The 19,538-nt window shown below is 32.3% G+C and overlaps 1 protein-coding gene across 1 annotated transcript; it reads right to left on the bottom strand.

Moving 5' to 3' along the window:
• Nucleotides 1-6,776: 6,776 nt before the first annotated feature.
• LOC124440202 (transmembrane protein 245-like) lies at nt 6,777-17,129 on the bottom strand. The gene is given in 15 exon segments (XM_046990532.1): nt 6,777-7,120; nt 7,781-7,958; nt 8,210-8,310; nt 9,782-9,806; nt 9,809-9,911; nt 10,600-10,722; nt 11,821-12,015; nt 12,195-12,305; nt 12,549-12,642; nt 13,214-13,296; nt 13,362-13,466; nt 14,298-14,658; nt 14,750-14,858; nt 15,496-15,709; nt 16,483-17,129. Coding segments are annotated over 15 exon segments (2,514 nt in total). The 5' UTR covers nt 17,008-17,129; the 3' UTR covers nt 6,777-6,933.
• Between the last annotated feature and the right edge of the window lie 2,409 nt (nt 17,130-19,538).

Here is a 19,538-nt window from a genome sequence, read left to right as displayed (position 1 = left end):
CTATCTTTCAATAATCTTTTGACATGACCTTAATCAACTCTTTATTGTTGATTTTTTGTCATTTGCGATGAAATGAGAGGTTTAATCTTTGAACTTTGTGTCATTGCAAGTATCGACTATTTCATTGTATTCATTAGCCAGGCCAGAGTCGCACTGATATTATCGGTAATCATAAAAATACAAGCCAAACATTTCCTATACCAGAGCACTTTTGTAGCCGAGCACATTAAAATTGGCAAAAAAACTCAAAATGGAAAATTAGTTAAAGAAAGTTTACAAAACCAATCTTATGAAACATTTTAAAGAATCAAATTGAGACTATCATTTTTTGAAACTTATATGAACTCAGGAAGCAGATATTAGTCATAAATATAGTCAATTTTGCGATTGGCCATTGAACTAAAATACATAAAACGCTGCCTAAAGAAATAACTGAAGCCAGATCTTACACCATTACATGCCGTTGCATGTGTCGTGTTTCAAGATTCTCTCAAAAATTGATTGACTACAAACTAGGCTGTTGCTGTTTATCGAAATATTTATGAATATTTTTTTTAATATCGGTTTATAGATATTGGTTTTTTCGGTATATTGAAATATCAACATACCGAAAATATCGAAAAAAACACCGAAATACGGCGTTACGATATATTTAGTGATTATAAATAGTTTTTAGTGGAGTGGTCATTTGTTATAAGTGGCGTTAGTAGGGAACAAAGATACATAGCTAGATTACAATTGTATGCGTTAATTGATAAAACTATTAAATGGTTTTGTATATCATTAGACAATTTTGACTCAATCACACGTGCGCAGCAATTGTTGGCTAAGTTTCAATTTGATCTAGCTATGTCGTCGCCAACAACATTATTAATAACGAAAAATATCAGAAAAATATCAATATATCGATAAATATCAATATTTTTGATATATCGATATTAGTTTTTCTTAATACTGCAATAGCCTAACACACCTTGTCTTGGCTACAGGTAGCGTTTCATATGTTTTAGTTCAATGGTTTTGCCTTTTTAAGATAGCGGCTTGCCTCACACGTAACTATAAAATTTTGCAGAGTAAGATATGTAGTAGATTGGGTTTTAGATTCTTTTCTTCAATGCCCTAATCCTGTTTAAGATATACCTTACTCAAATAGTTTACGCTATTGAAATCGGCAGCTTTGACAAAGAAGATTTCCTCGTCTAGTAATCATGACTGTAAACAACAGCTTATGAACAATAGCGCTTTTTACGTTTGCTGAGACAATATTGTTATTAACTGTTTTCATTTAACTCATGCATTTCTTGATGTTTATCTATAGAAATTCATAATCAATAACTTTGTTATAAACGTATTTGATTTTCAAATTATTGGTGATAATATTTTCTCAATCTGAAGCCGGTTTGGTTATGTTGTATGATGAAACATATTCCAACATAAAAGTCATTCAGAAAACTCATTTATTACATCTCTTCGTGTTTATCGCTATTGAAATCGACCAAAAGTTAACGCTATTGAAATCGACCTTTTGTTCATAACAAAAGATTTTCTCGTCTAGTAATTATGACTGTGAACGGCAGTTTATGAATAATAGCGCTTTATGCGATTGCTGGCACAGTATTGTCATTAACTATTTTCATTCAACACATGCATTTCTTGATGTTTATCTTCAGAAATTCATAATCAATAACTTTGTTATAAACGTATTATAATTTTCAAATTAGTGGTTATAATATTTTTGCTCAAAATGAAGCCCGGTTTGGTTATGTTGTATAATAAAACATATTCCAACATAAAAAGTCATTCAGAAAACTCATGCATTAGAGCTCTTAGTATTTATAGAAACATACATGAAAACGTAGTTCTACAACTGGTGATATTCTGACTCCATTTCAAAACCGACATTTCATACAGTGTTTACAGTGCACAGTGTTTAAGACTAAATTGAGAAAAGTTGTTAAAATAAATATGACATTTTCTTTGCCAACGTTAAAATTGTCAAACAAGAAAATTTGTCATCAACTTTAAATTGTTTCAGTTCTTTGTTTGATAGTGTGGTCTCGTAGAAACATATAAATGTAAACCTATCTTCGTTCAGTAAATAATTTCATTAACTTACGCTCTAGGCACTTTTTGATCTTAAACCTGTACAATCTAGGTTTATAAAATTGCAAAATGTTATACATATTTGGCGCAAAATTAAAACCATAATTATATAATTTTTAATCGGTTAGAATAACAATCCCAGTCCAAAAGCATTCAGGTAAAGTATAAACGTGTCTGAATTGTGTAGACCAAAACCTTGTAAAAACGATTCTTGCTATCCAAACTTGAAGAAATAATGTGAAAATAGTGATTCAGTTCATTTGTAATGCATTGACTCAATGCAAGTGGTAAATGTAGCTGTGTTTTCAGCATATTAATTATACCCTCCGATGCCACGCACACAGTATGATTCAGCACAAATATTTCTCTGACGAGCGCGAAGTTTTTACCACGCGGTAAATGAAAATTCCAACTAAAAGTGCTTCTTATTGGCGAAGTGGTGGTTGTTGTAACATAGATAATATTTTTGGTTTTACTCATTTCAAAATGATAAAAGTTCTATAAAATGAAAAATGGTAATTTTCTATAGCGGTGGCATTTGTTCAGAACAGGTTACACCAATGACAGAAAGAATAACGTAAATAACTTTCGTATGATTTTTGAATGAAATATTTCTCATTCTGGAATAAAATCTTTTCTCTCGACCCAAGATTATGTCGTAACTAATGCTTTTAACACATGTTTTATTTTTCTCGACGATAGTGTCATTCAAGTGAGTCAGCTCACTTTTCACACAAATATTTTTTGAAAGATTTTGTCTATCGTAGTGTTTTGTTAAAAAACAGTTTGCTAGCTAAGATCGCTTTAGAGAAATTGAACATAAGAAAATAAAACTTGTTCAGTTGGACAAAATGATTTTTATCCTTTCACCAAACGAACATTGCATATAGTGTAAGAATTATTGGGAAAATCAAATATTGTATTAATTTAACATTAAACAAGAAAGTATAGATTGTTGTAAAACATACCATTTGATTTGAACAAACGTTTGCTTTCTCTACGTACTGCTACACTTGCTCTTGTGTAACGTCTTTCTTCATCCGTATTCTTAAATAAATTGCACTTGCAATGTTTATAAACACAGTTTTGTTTATGTCCTTTAACATTTACGAATATTTCGTGATTTCGGCATTTCCTACATTTGGGAGGACTCCTTCTCTTGCTTCTGACTTTGCTCTGACTCTTTGGCATTTTTTGTAATAAAACCTTGACAAGCCTCTAGCGCGTCACGATGAAGAATGACCACAAACGAACAAATCAAAACTTATGTAGGATATGCAAATAGCATAATTACGATGACGTATGGCGATGACGTATGGCAAATAGCATAATTACGATGACGTATTGTCTATATCCCCAAAATTAGCATATTCTTCATGATAAAATTAATGCTGTTTGTTTTGTCAAATTACTTACACCATGACAGAACAGAAAACTAAACCACTCTATCACCAGGTGAGAGGAGAATAATCAGAAGATCTTAAAGATAACATTGGTGATATAAAAAAAAGGCTTTTATATATAAAAGCCTTTTTTTTATATATGAAACACTTTTCCACTAACTAGAATGACTTTGAGACACCCCATGCTTTCTTTAATGACTAAACTAAAACTGAACTCTATTCAAAAGTAAGAATTGTAATGGATAAATCATAGTCGGCTTTAAATTCAGTCTTGCACAGGTGGTAATTGTTGCTGAAAAAAGAAAGTAAAAAGGAAGTTATTTATATTAATGAGCGAAACATTGTTCCGTTTAATGGATGATATATTCAAAAATAATATATTCAAAATCATCGACACTGCCGACACCTTAAAATGAAAGAAGCACTCTACATTAATAAAACTAACCCTGACCTTAATGTTCAAATTTTTAAAAATTCAATACAATATTTAGTTTATAATACTCTCGGACGCTCCCCAATAATTTATCTTATTTCCTTTTTATTGTTGCAATTATGTATCACATTACTTTTATATAAACTTTGTATCATTTATTATTTCTCTTATACTGAAGATGGCATCATGAGATAATGAAACATGTCTATCTTAAAAAAACTTGTCGTGTATAATAAATGCGGATGATATATTGTTAATCTGCCATGCGTGCGCTTGAATAGTACACAAATGACTAGTACTATATCACAATTTGTTGCTTGAGTGGTTCAGAAACAAGTTTGTTCTTAAAGCTGAATGTAGCTAAATATTATATACATCAAATTGATTAATTTTATTTCGGTGTTTTTGGTGTTTTTTATAGCTTAAGCAGAATCATAATCTGTTGTGCCGGTTTTGCGTGGAAATAGTTACAAGACATCACACCTCTCTTTTTTCTTCCTATTTTCTGTTCAAGGCAAGTTGAAATATTTTCTTATTCGCGCTTTTTGTCTTTGAGGAAATGTTTGATGGTTCATATCCACTAAAAGAGACCTAATGAATGTTGTTCATAGATTAAATACCTAAAAAATTCAGAAGTGTAGCCTATATTTAAGGAATACAATTGTATAATAATTTATTTGAATAAAATTTGTTATCTTCAACATAAACTTAGCTGCATGGCCTCTATATTTGCCTAGAGTTTTCAATATCCGAAAGTATCTTCATTATTTTTTCTTTCTTTATAAAATGACTTATTTTACTATAGGCGTACACAAATATTTGGATTACAGAACCTGTGGTAGGACGTACTAATCAAAAGCTGTATTCACGTTTATATTCCGGCGTTTTGGAGACAAAATGTAGCATACATGTATTACTTCATTTACATTAAATTTCCTTAGTTTTGTACTATATTTCGTACTGTGGTTTTTACGGACTATTATAATTTATCCCATAATATATGATTGTTATTAAAGATATAAGTAACTAAAAAACAAGAAATCTTTTAAAGGATCTTATATAATCTCATCGGACACTTTTCCGTTCTGTGAACACTTTGTAAAAACATGATGGCATATCTCACTAAAAAATTAATTAAAAGACAACATTGTAGCCAGTTTCAAGTTGGAGAACAGACGATTCTTTTGCTTGCATGCGTGGAATACAAGCCCTGTTGTATAAATTTCTTTGCTGTAGTATAATAGAGCGGATCTTAAAAATTATCAAATGTATTAAACAAAGTAATACGATTGCATAAAGTTTTCATACAAACAGGAAGTCATTTATACTGAAAAATTTCAAGTATTTGTTACTTTTGTTTACTCTGCACGTATCTTTCTGCGTTATATCAGTTTGTTATTTATAACATTGCGATGACAACTGCATGTACAATCTGGTGCTTGCAAATTTTGGTGCTTTTGGTCACCTACATTAGAAACTGGTAATTTGATAAAGCAGCAGAAAAACCCTTCATGCTAACAAACAATTTTTGAACTGGAAATAAAAAGACCAAAAACATGAGTGATTTATAGTATAAAACAAATTCTGAAGAAGCAAGACATCTTAAGATTGCAAAATATGCATCAAAACAAGACGAGAAGTGAACTGTAAATTTTCGACTTTATTTCAATACTATCCTCAGACAGAATGATTTGAAAAAGTAATGTCCAAGACTATAATAAAGTCTTTGTCATTTTATAAGATATCAGCCCATTTAAAGTTCTGCAAAATTAGCGCTGATTACAAAGAAAAAAATGTAGAAATTTGTTTTATGAGCAAGGTGTCATTATCGGCTTCATATATGAACAAAACAAACAATGATAAAATGGCATAATTTCTTTAACAGTTGTGCAAGCTATCCACAGGAAACGTACTTGGTATTTGGTGATGGAAATGATTTAACAAATGTCTGAAATTTGAGAAACATTTGATATGATACTGTTACAATACAAAGCTTCGTAGGCAATTCTTTTTAAAAAGATATCTCATACTTATATAGAATTCTATACTGCTCTAATGTATTCTAGAGACTATACCTCTGTATAACTGAACTTTATGGTAAATTAAAAGATACATAAATATATATGAAATTATTGTTTTGCTTATTGAAAATTATTTAAAGTGAAACAAAAAAAACGTTATGAGATTAGAAACAAAACTTGGAGCTTGCATAAAAACACATAATGTATTTCGCCTTAATGCTGCCTAATTTGACATTTAAATCAAATTGTGTTCTTTATCAGTAGCTGAAGATATGGTAGCACTTAGCAACCAAAGATTGTCTAAAGCATTTTATAGGTACAGGCTTGCCTCTTAATTGAAGATGTGGAGAATTCCCGCTGAACATACAAAACACCTTGTAATCGATGTTTTATTCTATATTTTGGCCAAGCATAATATTTTTAGACAAGCATGTATTCGAGGCATTGGCAAAATGACTTATATTTACATCAAAGATTTATTTTTTACATTTCTTGTATCATATTGGCGGTAGCAACCTAACAATATGTCGGCAAGTGTGAAATAACAAGGGTTGAGGATAAAAGTCAAGAGTAAGAGTAAAGTGACGAGGTCGATGATAATACATTAAGAGTGAGGGTAAAATGACAAGGGTTGAGTATAATACGTCAAGAATGTAGGTAAAATGACGAGGGTCCAGGGTAATATCACAGTAGTAAAGCTGTCGTCAATATATCGTCTTTGTAGCGTTAATACGTTAGAAGACATGCGCACGCTCAGTGCTATCTCCTAAAGTATTAAAGCTACAAAGATGATCTTTAGCTCATCTTAAAAGTTAATTGACATTAGATTTGTGACTGTATTTACAAGCATATAGACATAGAGCAGATCTTCAAAATATATGTGACTAACATATAAAATAATAATAACTATAAAATCATTAAATACACTTAAATACCAATTTCATAAATAAGAACAGACAAGGTAATGTATACATTAAATTTCTTCTTTAAATATGCTCTGGCGATTGAGATTTTCATCAGAACCATGCATAATCAATATCTGAACATTGAATGCTGCTATAAGACAACAAAGTACAATAGGTCCGACAATAGCTCCTTCTAAACCAAGGCAATATATTCCTCCAGCAACTGAGAGACCAGTAAGATATGGGTGACCACCACTATTGAGCGATTAACATGGAAATCAGATTAAGTAAGATCAGGAATATTCTAATCTACGTCAATGTCATTCGATGTGAATGCTTTCACAAATAACCATAATATCTAACTAAGACAATGTTAAATTAACATGAAATTAGTCACAATCTTTTACTATATTTGATAGGGCGACATTAAATCTTTCATATTCTCAGCATTTATAGGCGTTTACATACTACATATACAAAATCTTTCTCATTATGTACAGGTTTCGGCAATATTATGTATTATCAGTGCGAGTAAATGAATTTTTTGTAGTTAGTATGAGTAATTTACGTATATTCAATGTACTGTCATTTCACGTGTGGTCTACTTTTCATATGTTTGTATATTTGTAACTTCACAATTATCTCTACTGTCAGTAAATAACTAATCAAATGAAAATATTATGTATGGTTTACAACACTAGTAATCTAACTCATTTACTCGCACTGATAAATGATAGATATAATTAAGATTGCCAAAACGTGCGCAATAAAAAGTTTTCATTTTACGTTCAGTTTGCCAAAGTCATGTTGCAGTGAACGATGGTTGAATTTTTTAAATTATAGCTATGTATAGCTACTTGACAACACCACTTAACTTTTCACACATCTTCATGAAATTAAGAAGTTCAGTTAAACTTACCCTTTATCTCACTATATATAACAGTATCAACGACATAAGTCGGGAGAATATGACATATCACAAGAAGAACAGCTTGTATTCCTGCGTTGTCAATAAGCCATAGTTCTAAGACAGCTGGAACAGCGGCCCAATAAGATGCAACAAACGGTACGACCCCGGTTACGGCTGCAATCGCTAAATACAAGAAAGACATAAATATATAGAAAATAATTGGTAAGGACCATAGGTTGTATGTAAGAAAACTTAGAAGAAAGAATGTCGAATGAAGTTAAATTATATAAATCTATCACTCAATTGAACCTTTTTACTATTTATTATACATAATTTAGCAAAACATGTTTTTCTGTAACTGAAATTTTTGCAGTTCATAAAGCTATACTTTTCTAAGCGTGTTGGGTACCATGAAATATTAGAATTTCAATTACCTGAAGGAATAAAAACAATTTTCACTCCAAATAAAGTGTGAGTAAGCCAGGTATACAAGCCATAAAATGCAGCCATTTTTAACGAAGCACCAAATACACCCCTGAAACAGTTAATAGAAAACGTTAATCGCACATTCAGGGATAAAACTTGGCATTAAGACTGGGTTTTCACAAATCCTTGCATTGCTGAAAGATAAAATGGCCTAGAATTATAGAATTAGCTATAAATAATAAATAGCATTTTCGCAGTATAATACTTAATAGTATTTCTTCAATTAATAAATGTGAATATGGGAGACAAGAGTTTTATTCCAGTCAGAGCACTAAATTACAAGAGAGTATGGTTATTTATGCGTAAACGACGATTTTAAATACTAAACTTTGTAAAAAAATAAATTTTGTGTGCAAAAAAATATACGTCATTAATAAAGGTATTTTTCTCTAGCATATTTTCGGAAAAATCTCTTTGAATGACTGGTTTATTTGCAAGATAGCGTTTGTAACGACTAAGGATCCAAGGATAGTGCAAAGTTAAAAAAAATACTTCATTTTTAATCGTTATTTGAATCAACCATAGAATGTTTTATTCATTTATTTCAGTTCTTCATTAAATACAACTTCATTTTAGTTCAAGATGAACATCTATTTTCTTTATGACAAAAAAATTATTAAAAACTATCAAAAGTTTATAGTCGAAACAACCATTGTTGTTGTCGTGTTTTGACGGCTTTTACGTGTGACCAATTTCTTTTTCTTACAAGGTGTAATGTCTATCGCTATGTCTTTAATAAAGCAGATACTTTGTCGAGGTGACAAATATACATATGTCCTCGAAGAGTGCAATTACCATGATGTATGGCCAAAAATCATAGAGTTTCCAACAGTTCTGAAAAGCAATATAATTCCACGAGTGCTATTAGTTTCTATCAGTTTTGAGAAGTTTTGGGAACTCTATAATTTTCGGCCATTTACGATGGCAAGTACACTCTTCCTTCCAAGCAATATTAGGCTGTGCCAGGCCAAAAACGGTCATCAACAGTTTTAAAATACATTTGTCGAAACAATCTGAAAGACTGACAACATGCTAATAATATATGACAGACAACTTGCACAGTCCACTTCGTAAACTAATGGAGCTCATAACAATGGACTGATCTATATGAATTCTTTATATAACACTTTTGGAAAAGAATTGAGTGTTCCGAAGTAAGATCCTTTACACAAACGACATTCAAATGTTACAAAATTTACAATTAAGACAGTGAGTTCTCAAAATTTTTGTCACTTTGGAAAAATGCTTAAATAACTATATAAATAGGACAACTAAAACAGCCTAAATAACCCTCGATCCACTGACTAACTACATTAAAATACGACGAACACAAATTCATCATCCATAAAGTTTAGACATTTGAATTTTTGCCACGAATTACACTAAAAAACCAATTCATAATGGCGCAACTTCATGACATAGGAACAATGTTTCCTTATAATATAACATATAAGAACTGAGTAACAATTGATTAGATTGTTTGAGTGAAATGTATGAAATAGAAACAGACTTCTAGCTACCTTATTGCCGTATAAATAATCTCTCAAATAGCGTTGCTTCATCACCAGACACCGTGCTAACCCAATGCACTGGTAAATATTGATCATGAGAAAAACTTAGAAGATAAAACAACGTTGTCAAAAAGACAATCTGAAATAAAGGTAAATATTGATCATGAAAAAAACTTAGAAGATAAAACAACGTTGTCAAAAAGACAATCTGAAATAAAGGTAAATATTGATCATGAGAAAAACTTAGAAGATAAAACAACGTTGTCAAAAGACAATCTGAAACAAATAAAAACATACAACTATTTATTATTTATTTTTTTATTAAAAATATGCTATTAATAAAAGGTGAAATAACGCTACTTTAATTAAAACATAGATTATTAACAGCCAGTACTTTTTAACTACTGGAACATGCAACTTCACACTCAGGTTTCGAAACCAAAGTGTTTATCGACATATCAGTTTCAAAGCAAAGAACAATGGTAAAAAAACAAATTACGCAAGTTACAACAGATTTTCACTGGACATCTTTTTAATGCATGTGTTTTTGTATCTCGTCAAGTACATAAATATATGCAAGTTTATTGTTTTAAATATCATTTAAATATGAAACTATTTTGTAGAAGCTTTCCATGCGGCATCTCGTTATACGTGTACAGTATATATGTCTATCAAATAGTCATTATGCAACATCACAGTTATGTTATGTAGGTGTTATTTGATGGATTGAGAGCAAGATTTTAATATTTCAAAATTATTGGAGGTGGGGTGAAGGTGGGGGCACTACGTGTTTTCCGAAATGTAAAAATGTCTTAAAACCAACTTACTGTGGAGAAACCAGCATTGAGAAGGTATGTGCCACTTGAAAACACTACAGATAACAAGACAGTGATGATATTGAAAGCCAAATTCATGTTACTTTTAAAGATTAACCAAACTGATTCCAAAACCTATGAAGAAACGAAAGCATAAAGAACATAAGCAACGAGAACCTTTTCTCAATATTGACATGCAGAGTTGATTTGATATACAACTTCAGAAACTTCAGCTTATTTCATATTACGGCTTACTTTGCAGTCTATACTGCCTCGATTTTATACCCAAATAGTTTTAAGCGCTGCAAAGCATGTACTTTCGTTCAACATGATTTTATAAAGTTGAAGCATAAATTTGGATGACCAAACATATGCCTCTAAACACGTCCAAGAAAACATCAAACATTACATCATGAAGCGTTTCTAGCCAATTTTTTAATATACTTTACTTATATTAAAGTCTGCACAGTGTTAGAATTTCGATACGAACAAATGCAGTAGCAGCATGGTTGCAGAATTTATTTCAATACAAACTAATTTTATGATAATAGTGACATTTCAGCTCATTTATTTAGACCTTCCGTGCTCATTTCTTTCTACCCAAGCACTCACTGTGAAAACAAAAGATTTTAGAATTGAATTGAATATTAATAAGGCGTAAATTCTTTGTCGCTATGATGTCGTAAACAATTGATTCAGTTCAATGTTACATACATTAGAGAAAATTCGTAAATTTTTGAAAACACATGGAGGCTATGAGTTTAATATGTGCAATTTGTGTAAATATGTTATTGCTAGAAAAATATAGAAAATTTTATATCTTAATCAGATATGTAAATTTTTAGGCAAACTACCATATATCTCTTTAGAATTCTTTTCCAGTAAATGAATGGCAAATTATTTTCATTAACTGACTAAGAAATTAGGCTTCCCTTGACACTAAATCAAAGTAATTGGAAAATCACACGTTAAGCAGAAATTTTTGGTTGTTTTGGAGTAAATCTGAGCAAAAAATATAAGTACATAGAAATTAAATAAACTTTTTCCAAAACATCAATAAAAAACCTACATCATCATTCTAGCAAAATGCTCGATAAAATGCTACTCATCATTCATGAAATAGACTGAAAAATATATGAGCCAATGTGAGCAACATTAAGTTACAATACTTTCATAATTCTTTTACGTAAGTCGTGTGATTGCCCAATGACAGAAGATGACATAAAAACTTACAGACATCAAAACATCAATATTTTCTTTGACAACATTTAACACAGTCCAGATATCAATCTTCTGCTTTACAGTCAGTGTGTTATAGATACCCCGTAAGGACAAACCAAATGGGACAGCTCGTTTAAGCGCAGCGGTCGAGTTGGATTTCGTTGTTATTGTCATTTTTTCCGATTGAGATTCGGAGCCAGAACTATTCTAAAAAGGAATTTTTTTATAAAAAAGGGTTTAAAAGAAAAAATGAAAATGATGATGTAAAATTTACAGTTACTCAAAACGCAAATTACTACAGGGAAAAAAGATTGAGGTAACATAGAAATCTCTACATAACAAAACAGAAAACCGCTGTGCACAAATTATAAGGATGCATAACTAGCCTCTTTCTCGGGTAACTCTTTCCAACTTTGATAAAGACGGTCAGTTAATTCAAGTATGTGTTTCCTTAACTGCGAATTATTTCTTTGGGTCGTCCCACCAATATTTTCAACCTTAAAATAAAACATTTAACGGAGTCAAAATTTCATTTTATATTGCGGAGTGTCTTGCGAAATCCAGAAGCAAACAAACAATTTTGCTGTGATCTTCCTATTTTAAATGATATAAAAAAGAGTGATGAAACAGTGCTCAAATGAATTAGTTGTTACATACTAGAATTATGAGTGACTACAGAAATATTTGCCTAGCAGAAATAAACAAAAGGGCTCGCTGTGCATAAATAAGATTAGGTATACTTTATTCGCCAGCCAATCACGACCATGAAAAAACATTTGATCTACAGCCTTATCAATGATATGGTGAAAGTCTTGGTTTTCAGGAGCCCATTGCCTAGAGAAGATTTAAAAATGATTAAAGGAACATTTATAGTAATTGATATACGTAGACGTTTTTTTATGCTAAAATATTAAGAAAAAAACAGAAGTCTTCAAAATTGCCTTCAAAGCAGTTCACCAAGAATAACTGCGTGAGACTTACTGGGACTAGATATTTAATTTTTCTTTCATGAATGCCAAAACCCTCAAAATGTTGCTCTATATTTTATGCAATACAGAACGACAACGGTAAATATTCAACTGGCCAGGCTTTCTGCAACCAGAGTAAACAATCACAATATTTTATAATGTTCATGATCAGAAAGAAATTCGGTTATCAACGCGAGTTTCAAAATAAATGAAAAATATTTTCCATTATATTTGACATTCCGAATCCTATCTAGATATAATAAGTACAGGTTAATGATGGTATGGTCAATTTATGCATGAATAAACACAATGTCAGAAAAGGCCAAAATATTGCTTTTATAATAACGTTACTGCAAATGGCTATTTGACTGAAGTTACAAGACGAAACTCGGTTAATATCTATCTCCAAATGAGCATAAAATAATAATCATACTCACTTAAAAAATTCTGGATATTCATTCATGGCATCATTGACAAGATCACCACTGACTTGCACCAAATGTAGACTTTCTCTTTGTACCTTTATAAAATCTTTCATTGTCTAATCGAGAGTTGACAACTGAAACAAATGAAGCAGCAATGTACCTGGATAGCTATGACTGCAGCAAACATTATTGTACCAAGAATAAGAAAGAATATCATACATATGCTGATTAGTTTGTCAACAAACTGCTCGACCCAAAACACCATCTATAAAAATATCAATAACAACGTACAAAGCATTTACCTCAGTTACTTTACGTATATTATGTTCAATGAAAGCTATAGATGCCTCGGAGGCTCGCACGCGGGTAAAAGATATCTTACCAACAAACGTAAAACACAAGTGAAAACCACGATTAACCCTTTACTGGAATTGTTTGGATAAAAACTTATCTGGCAAATATTTTCTTCGATTGAGTTTCGTTTCGCTTGCTTATTGTTTCAACAATGCCGGGTAAAAGTTTAACAATAGACCAACTACGTGTAATAGGAGAAAGTGCATGCGTAGCATGTATGACATTCTTTGATCAATCCTTAATTTATTGGGAAAATTTCGGGTTAAGACTAACTTTTGGTTAAACAAAAATGATCAAGTCCCTTATCACTAAGTAAACAATGATTCATGGAAATGAACAAGAAAACATAAAACCATTTCTATAGCTGTTAATTTACGTAAACAGCACCGTACACACTAGGATACGTAGGTGCTATATAGTCACAGGAGAGTGATTATGAAAACCTAAAGTTCAACAAAGACCGCCTAAATGCCATTGACATTTCTTTTCCAAACAACTCGTCAAATTGAGACCATTCCAATTTTGGTGTGGCGCAAATCACAATTAAACATAGCTAATACCAGAGAGGTATACTGCGAGACTTTTAGCACGGGGGGTTCTCGGATATTTTTCACCACTGTCAGCTACACAAACTTGACGTAGAATTCCAACAAGGCGGCTGAGCCCCTGCCTACTCTGAGCCTATCACCTAAAAATCTCTTTACCACCCTATTGTAACTACGTAAGTTAAGTCTACACGTACCTTTTTATCTCCCAATAATATAGTCCTTGTTATTCCTCTCAGTGGAGCTGGAGCAAGAACATCTTTCCGTTCTTTTGCCCAAACTTTCAGTTTCGCAGAGAATGTGCAAACATATTCATGTAAGGCATTTTCATTATCAATCCATACCAACAATTTTTTCCCCACATATATGACAAAGGGAACAGTCAATAGTTCTAATATCCAGAGGTTCTTTGCAATGCACACAAATCCAGTGGCCCAGAACAACGCGAGGAAGAAAAGATCACTAGCTTTTATGTTGGGAGTTTTTTCATCGACAGTGTCTGTTGTCACGTGATCATCTTTCGTTAATTTTGGCCCATCTTTTGTTTTTTCTCCCTTTCTACACAAAATATACGCAAAAATGCCACAACAAAAAAAAACAATATATTTTCCCAATTATCAGCATCAGAAGTTTATTGACAGTTTCTTACACAGTTTCATCTTCAGATTCAGAATTTTGATTTTTCATAACAGCTGCTGCAGCAAATGACAAATTTCGCAACAACTTACTGCCATCTCTATGAAGCTTGTACTTGTGACCTGAGAATGAAAAAAAATGTGCATTTACGTAATGAACATGACAAGTATTTTAAAAATAGAAACTAAAAAACTTGTCGTGTTCATTAAATGGGCATAATCAGTTGTGCCTCTATGCAGTTTTGGAAAAAAGATAATTTGATTTTCTTTTATTTCGCTTCAAATAATATTTTCCTTCACATTTTCATATTCTATACAATTTAAATTTTTTTCATAACAAAGGTTAATGCTGTACAACTTATGTACGAGTTCCAGCTCCAGCTTTGCTTAAAACAGAGTTTTAGCTCAGATAAAAAGTCTCAATCTCCGAAAATTTATGAAATTTCTTAGTACCAAAAATGTTCTTTTTCAGAAAAAATAAATCGCTCAGAACTTAACGCATTTCGTTTTTCGTGGACATTTATTTGATGAGACATTTACTAAAACTTCTGTCAACTGCTCTGATAATCACTGCTGGATTTTCTGTCCAGACCTCAACAACTCAGATCTTAACTTTGGCTCTATAGCTCAGACTCAAGTGAACAGCATATATGAAGGTTGAAGACAAACACAATAATAAAAATATTTTCTTGAGTGAAACTGCCTTGAAGCAGCTACTATAATTGAATAGCTAGCTAACAACAAAACCTAAGTTGCTAACCTTTATAAGACTTAACTAACTCGGCAAGTGCACCAACACAGCATAGCATTAGGATGAATAAGAACAATGGAACTTTGAACTTCCCAGCACTGGATGCCACGTGTAGAATAAACACACTCCAAACAGGGTATGCAAAGATTGTGATGATTTTTGTATATGATGGTGTCCAAAAAAACACAACAATGATAGAATAACAAAGGACAACAGACCATACCTATAAAAAATTTAATTCAACATACCAGAATGAAATTGAATATAAGTAGACAGATACTTTAACAGGAACAATATGGTGTATGTACTAGTGCATGCTCAAGCAGAAAATGATCAACTATAATTTTAGTACAAGACCAAATGAAATATTCATTTTCACTTTTGATGAATTTTGTTATTACATTAAAGTTCAGAATGATATAAAGGCCTGAAAATATGAAAAATTATAACTTCTGCTAAGTATACTCATTTTACTTAAATTACCTATGAAGAAATTTTACTTCTGGTCTTCATTAGAGTTGCAACATTATTTGTAAAACTTCTTTGCATTATTTTTTAAAGATATGTCATTAGCATTACTTGTTGTACTAATATTAAAAGATTGAACAAACAATAATATCTGCTTCCTCTTATAACATGAAACAAGCCAGACAAAATTTCAAAGAAACTTGGTGTGAAACATACTTTCAATCTTGTCTGTCAAGTTTTCTTCATATAAAATTAGGGTCATGGCAAACGGTCAGGTTATTTACATTGAGGGGGGGGGAGCCAGGGGCCAGTTGCACGAAGCCTGGATGGAAAAAATTGCTATCAATCCAATGGATAACGCTATCCAGGCTTGCAACCAACCCCAGTAATTTAGTCATGCTGTTTCTGTCAGTAAAAACAATACATTTTCAATGCGACGACAAATAATAATGTTTTGACAATTACATGGCAGCAACCTTAGTAGGACTTATGTAGTTGGTTGGCTACAACACTAATTATCAACCTTACCCATAAAGGATTCGAGAAATAACCAAGAGCTTGATACAGAAACATTCCAATTCCACTGACAATGATGAAAATCTCATTAAATGGTTGGTATAAATATAGCAGATATAAGGCTAATGATGTGCACGTCAAAGATAATAATTCCGTGATGTGACGAAATATAAACACACCAATGATCGCTGATAGTTCATTCAATACTTGAAAAGGCAGAATTGCAAAACCCACGAGCAAAGGTGTATTAGATTCTCTCAGAGATCTCAGCCATGAACATACAAGTTTTGACAACGTGTACTTTAAAGGAAATAAAAAAGCCCCGCACAGTACAGCCCATAATAAAGGTTTGACGAAAGCTTCCAAAACAAAATACACCGCCACTGCAGCACCAAGACCAACAAAAATAAACGAAAATGCTGCAACATTGTAGAAAGCATTTTGCAAATGTACGTCACTTTTTGAATCTCGAAGAACCGTAGTTAAGGGTGTACTGAAGTATCGTGTTATCTGTCGAACTGGAGATCTATCTGTCATTTCTTGTCACTTATTCAACTATTTGAAGTAATGATATGTAGAATTGAAAATATACGACTTCGTCGACTTTTTTTGTTGTCTTGAGCTTGATTTTGGTCTTCAATCGAGATCTCGATTCTTGTTTTTATATTAAGACGCGCCTGTGGTTGTCCGTGTTTATAGGTCAGCAGATAATACAATTTTATCTTGCCTACTTTACCACAGTACTTTACCCATTGACCAAACGACCAATTTTTTTCTACTTTTTTTTACCAAAAAATAAGTTTATGATGTTTGAAGTAATGAAGTTTTACTAAAAAATATTGCTAATATGAGTAAATTGCTAATATCAGGTTTAAACGTATTGCCTTCTATAATCTATATGACGGATCACCTAGCACATGATCAAGAGTAATCACTGATAAGCGACGTTGTTGAAGCTGGTTTTGAAGAGCAGCTGAGCTGTGGTCTAACGACTGTAACCAGCCTACAAGAATACGGTCTCTTCATATTCAGTTTTACATTATGATTCATTTCAGTCCTTCAAAAATCTCTTGCTTTTTTCACCGAACAAACAAACGCATCTTTTGCTCCAATGATAGACACTTACGCTCACTTGGGAACGACGAGCAGCCTCTTAGTGTATACATAATATATTAACCTAACACGGTTTTACATGCACATGAAAAACTTAGTGTATACCAGACGTAGGAGTTTTTTCAGGCTTAGTTCTAGAACAACAGTTTAAATTTGATCCTATAGGTCTCGATAAATTTGAACTACAAATCTGGATGGTCTTACGATAAATTTAGGCTGGCGAGTGGCGACTGAGGTTGAGCGTGAGTTTGTCAATAAGATCAAATCTAGGATGGAAGTGGAAACGCAGTAATAAACTGGTTTAAAGACCTGTAAAATCCCTCTAATGTTTCATGAGTGCAATTAAGCAGCGTAGGCAAAGCCGTAGGAAACGGGAGGCTTTAGCCTTGTAAAGTGCATCGTTAGCCCCTCCCAAGTTAAAAGACCTGTAAAATCCCTCTAATGTTTCATGAGTGCAACTAAGCAGCATAGGAAAAGGCGTAGGAAACGGGAGGCTTTAGCCTTGTAAAGTGCATCGTTAGCCCCCCTCCCCCACACCAAGTTAAAAGACCTGTAAAATCCCTCTAATGTTCCATGGGTACAAGTAAGCAGAGGAGGCAAAGGCGTAGGAAACGGGGGCTTTAGCTTCGTAAAGTGCATTTTTAGCCCCCCCCCCAAAATGAAGGTTGATATTTCCAAAATCTTATACTAACTGACATTGATTTGGAATACGTATCTTACAAGACAATAAAAACCACCAATCGTTCTGGTGATTTGTTAAATTTTTTGTTTTGTGTATTGTACTAAACTTGCCTGCTGCATTGCTTGTGTCATGTGTATTGTAATGAAGTCCAAAGTATACAATAAAAAATTTATAACTAGCTCCCAAGTCCCGTAAAGGACTCTAAAATAATGAAAGCTACAGAGCTCTTAAAGTTTAAAATAATTTGGATTAGGTCGACTAATTGTACTGCACACAAAGCATTGACGTCAGTAAATGCCATTTAAATCACTTTTACAATTCCTTTTTTTCAAATATGCACCCCCTTTAAAGTTTCTGGTTACGGCCATTAAAGTAAAAAGTAGATTTATTTCAGGTCAGCCCTGTAACTAGTAATTACTTCTGTTCAGTATCTCCAAGAAAAGTTGTCATCCAAAGCCACCACGTTTTTACAGTAGTTCCCAGGACCTTTACTGCTAATTTTCAAATTAATGCTCAACGTAAAAGTCGTTAACGTTCAAAGTTCAAAACCGTCGTGGATGATAACGCACGTTTCAAATTCAGAAAATAACACAAACAAAATGAATCGCTCATTAAAACGAGAAAGCCTTTTTAGGTGGAATGATACGTCTACAAACATTCGCAGTATAAAACGAGAAACTGGGAAAATTTTGAGCATAAATGATATGTACAAAAGAAAATGGAGAGCAGTGAAGACTGCAATTGATGTAAGCAATCACATGAAAGTGATTTTTCAAAAAAAAGCAAGAGCAAGAAGCAAGTCGGTAAAATCCCGAAAGTTAAAATTTTCTGTGAACGAAGAAATAAAACAACAAGCAGTAAAAACTGATGAGGAACGCAAGATTTCGCGCGAGGTAGCTATAAAAACACGTTTCAAAAAAGTCTAGCATTCAAGAATCACGCGCTCTCAATATACATCAAATTTCTCATGTTTTTATGTGATGCATAATGACATTTCTTGAGTGTTTTTTTTTTGTCTAGAAAAGTAAAGCAAAATTCAAGAATATTGTTAAAAAGGTATGAAGCGAGTTGAGTTTTACTTGTCAGTTTACTAGACGTACTTTTGAGAAGATCTTAAGCCATAACAAAAAACCTGTTTTCATCTATTAAATATAGTAGAAAAAATGCCAACATGACATCAACAGCAACAATAAGTTATACCGAAAATTTTTATAACAAAAGCAGAGCAGACAAAACATTATCATAAATGTAGAAATTATATAATGCTTAGACA

This window comes from Xenia sp. Carnegie-2017, unplaced genomic scaffold, assembly GCF_021976095.1.
Source record: "Xenia sp. Carnegie-2017 unplaced genomic scaffold, XeniaSp_v1 HiC_scaffold_2, whole genome shotgun sequence".
In the NCBI taxonomy this organism is placed as follows: Eukaryota; Metazoa; Cnidaria; class Anthozoa; order Malacalcyonacea; family Xeniidae; genus Xenia; species Xenia sp. Carnegie-2017.
Note: the sequence above shows the minus strand (reverse complement) of the source record. Positions and strands in the feature narration are given on the sequence as shown.